The sequence below is a fragment of the Trachymyrmex cornetzi genome, unplaced genomic scaffold (assembly GCF_001594075.2).
Source record: "Trachymyrmex cornetzi isolate Tcor2-1 unplaced genomic scaffold, Tcor1.1 C3977733, whole genome shotgun sequence".
Lineage (NCBI taxonomy): Eukaryota > Metazoa > Arthropoda > Insecta > Hymenoptera > Formicidae > Trachymyrmex > Trachymyrmex cornetzi.
Window position 1 is genome coordinate 1 of NW_017295480.1, and position 3,211 is coordinate 3,211.

Here is a 3,211-nt window from a genome sequence, read left to right on the forward strand (position 1 = left end):
TATATACAAAAAATTACAAATTTAACATAAGAAAATGTGCTAAAATAAGTATTAAATGCAATATACCTCGTTTTGGGCATCTTTTAATTGGCCTAGAAGGTAATCTGTGATAGCGGCTCCATGATTAGCATGTATAAGTCCCAAAGCATATAAACCACCGCCTTCGGAATATCCGGCACCAGCAGCACCAGAATCTCTCGGCAAATACGACTGCATCAAGGCTAAAGCTTCTTGCTCATGGCCTCGATGAATAACTCCTAAAGAAGCCGTCGCAGTCAACTTTGCCCAATTAGTAGCACGAGCCAACCATTCCAAATTATCCCTAAAAGATAACAAATAAAAATTTTAAAAAATTAAAAATTCTGCAAGAATTCACTTCATATTTTCTATGTTTCATTTTATTATTTTTTAAGATAAAAAATCATAACAAATAAAATTTCTAAAAATTTGAAAATAGTAAGATTAAATATTTTTTATGTATTACATTCCTATTTAAAAAATAAAAGTACAACTAAAACATTTTAAATACCAAAAATTAAAAACGCCTTTAAAAGTCCTGAAAATAGATGCATACCTCAAAAATTGATCACTAGTTGTCCCGGAATGCATGAAAGCATTCGCAATGACAGTGGCAGTATGGCAAATTGAAACTCGTATGGCATCCTTGGTGTTTTTCAGGATCAACATATCGGTGTGATTGCTGCGAATCAGGAATTGTAAATGCAAATCGATAGATACCTCGCCTCCCAAAATACTGGACAAAGCATCTATTCGCTCTTGCTGTTCTCTCTCTTCCGCATTCTAGAAAAAAATAAAATATTTTTAATTAATATTCATGAATGTATAATATTAATATATTTATCAACATAATGCAATTATAATTAATATCAAAAAGTGCTAATAAAGAGAGGTAATGTGTTCAAGTCCACTCAGAACACAAATATAAGATTTTATTTGAATATTATCTCTCGGAAAGTTCTAGCAAACGACTGAGAGTATTTTTGTCTTCTTTCATGACGTCTAATTTCGAATCAGCGTTAAAACTACAGATTCCATATATCAGCATATGTAAGTCATTACGTCTCTGACAAGAACCTACAGACTTAAAAATAAACACACACTCACCAAACTTTCGACACTGCGCTGAGCTTTTTCTTCTCCGGCGGGAGCAGCAGTTTCCTCATCAACCTCCATATTCGTGGATTCTGTACTAGCTTCAGTGGTTTTGGTAGCAGTAGTAGTGGATGGTTTAACCACCGGTTTAACCATCAACGCACCCGGAATTGGCGCAGTGGCTCGTAGAGCTTGTAAAACACGACCGAGAAACTGCTGAGTCGCTGACTCGTACAGATCAAAGGCAATCTGATAGGCCATCAATACGCAGTCGTGCGAACCCTTGCTTAATCGGTCCAGAAGCTCGGCTACAGCTAGCGGATCGTCCAAGAAGATTAAGCACTGACACATGTTGACGTAATCGGGGGTGCCAAGGTTTCGATAGAGACTGACCAAACAGCGGAGTACAGTGTTACGAAATCCACGATTCTGAATCAAGCTCATGGCCACTTGGAAGGCATATGATAACATTCCACTCACGTCGTCCTGGAAGAAAAGGAATTTCATGTTTTCATGTCTAATTTTAATTTTAAACAAATTATTTTATAAATTATAAATATATCTGGATAGATCACATAAAATAATAGATATAAATCAATGTGACAAAAGTCGGTAGCTCCATGTAAGAACGGTTCACTTATAATCAATATAATAATTAACGGGTCTTGAGTTCAGATTTTCAATCCATATACGTTTCACAATTAAAAAAGAAAAGGTTGATTATTCCAATTGTTCACGAATTGTCTTATTAAATTATAAATATATTATGTATGCACCAACAACCACAGAAGCTCTCATATTAGTATTATTTATATTTGATTTATTCTTGGGTACACAAAATTATTTTTTTATATTAATTTATATAAAAAAATCAGAGCTGACATTTTACTTATGTTTGGTTCTTTTATAGAGTTATAAAATTTTATACTGATATCCACCTTTTGTCATTAGAAATAATATTTTGTATATTATGAATTTTTTTACTATACATCTAAGTGGAATGAATGTGATGTACTCTATATATAAAAGGAAACTCAATAGCAAAATACTTACAGACTGCATAATGGCTGCTTCAAATATATCCATCCTATGTGTCTCCAGGGCAAGACCTAGAGCTTGACGATATTGATTATCATCCAGGCAGCGTTGGAACATACGATTCACAATTCCCTCCAGTCTAGGATCAATGCCCTTACTACCTGGTGGAAGCTTTCCTTCTGCCTCTAGGACACGTTGCTGAGTGTAATAATCAATACATTTGGCTAGAAAATTTAACAATTAAATATTAATAGCTTGAAATTAATAGCTTGATTAAATACCACTGATAATAATTTGATATACCGATAGTAGTATCAACATATTCGTTTCGAGCATTGACGTCAAATAGTTCTCCTGCTCCAAGAGCATAAGTCAACGAATCCTCAAAACTTCCCAAATGGTAATATACTTTGCTAGCAACTAGAGCAGCCAGTTCATGTTGTTGGAATGACTTATCTTCGTGCAGAATCTCACTGTAAATAGGATATCCATTTAGAGAATAAAATGAACAAATGGAAAGCAATAACGCTAAATAAAATCAGCAATAATATATGAATATATGTTTTGTTTTTTTTCCTGTACATACATTTTTTCTATAGCCTCAGAAATCTCAGGCCAAAATTCGTCGACTATCATGTCCAATTTTTTCAAGGCAAAGACTTTCAATTCAGGCATTGGCTCCTCCAATAAGGAGATTATACCAGCTGTAAAAATTTTAATTGTATTTCAAGTAAAAATTATAATCAAAAAATTGATATATTACAATAAATATTAAATATGACTAATATACAAAAATAATAAAATATTAAATAACACATATAGGCTATGCTAAATAATATTAAATAATAAATATTTACTCTGACCGATAAATTTTTGAGAAATTTGTTTCATTATTTTTCTTTAGTATTATGTCAAAAATGGATACTTCGAAATTATCGAAAAACAATTTCGAGGTTAAGTTTTGCATGAATTGCAAATCATTGTGCGAAAGTTCGTGCGCGATAAAATTCTCGCATTAACAAAAGACCGACACAATTTAAGTACAGAAAATTATTCGGCA

The 3,211-nt window shown here is 32.8% G+C and overlaps 1 protein-coding gene across 1 annotated transcript; it reads right to left on the reverse strand.

The window, feature by feature from the left end:
* Window positions 1–66: 66 nt before the first annotated feature.
* LOC108757336 (26S proteasome non-ATPase regulatory subunit 1) lies at window positions 67–2,852 on the reverse strand (the record flags this gene model as incomplete). Its single annotated transcript, XM_018521793.1, has 6 exons — window positions 2,738–2,852; window positions 2,455–2,624; window positions 2,167–2,375; window positions 1,126–1,599; window positions 575–801; window positions 67–322 (listed from the first exon to the last, which is right to left on the reverse strand). Coding segments are annotated over exons 1-6 (1,425 nt in total), but the record flags the coding sequence as incomplete, so codon positions are not given.
* Between the last annotated feature and the right edge of the window lie 359 nt (window positions 2,853–3,211).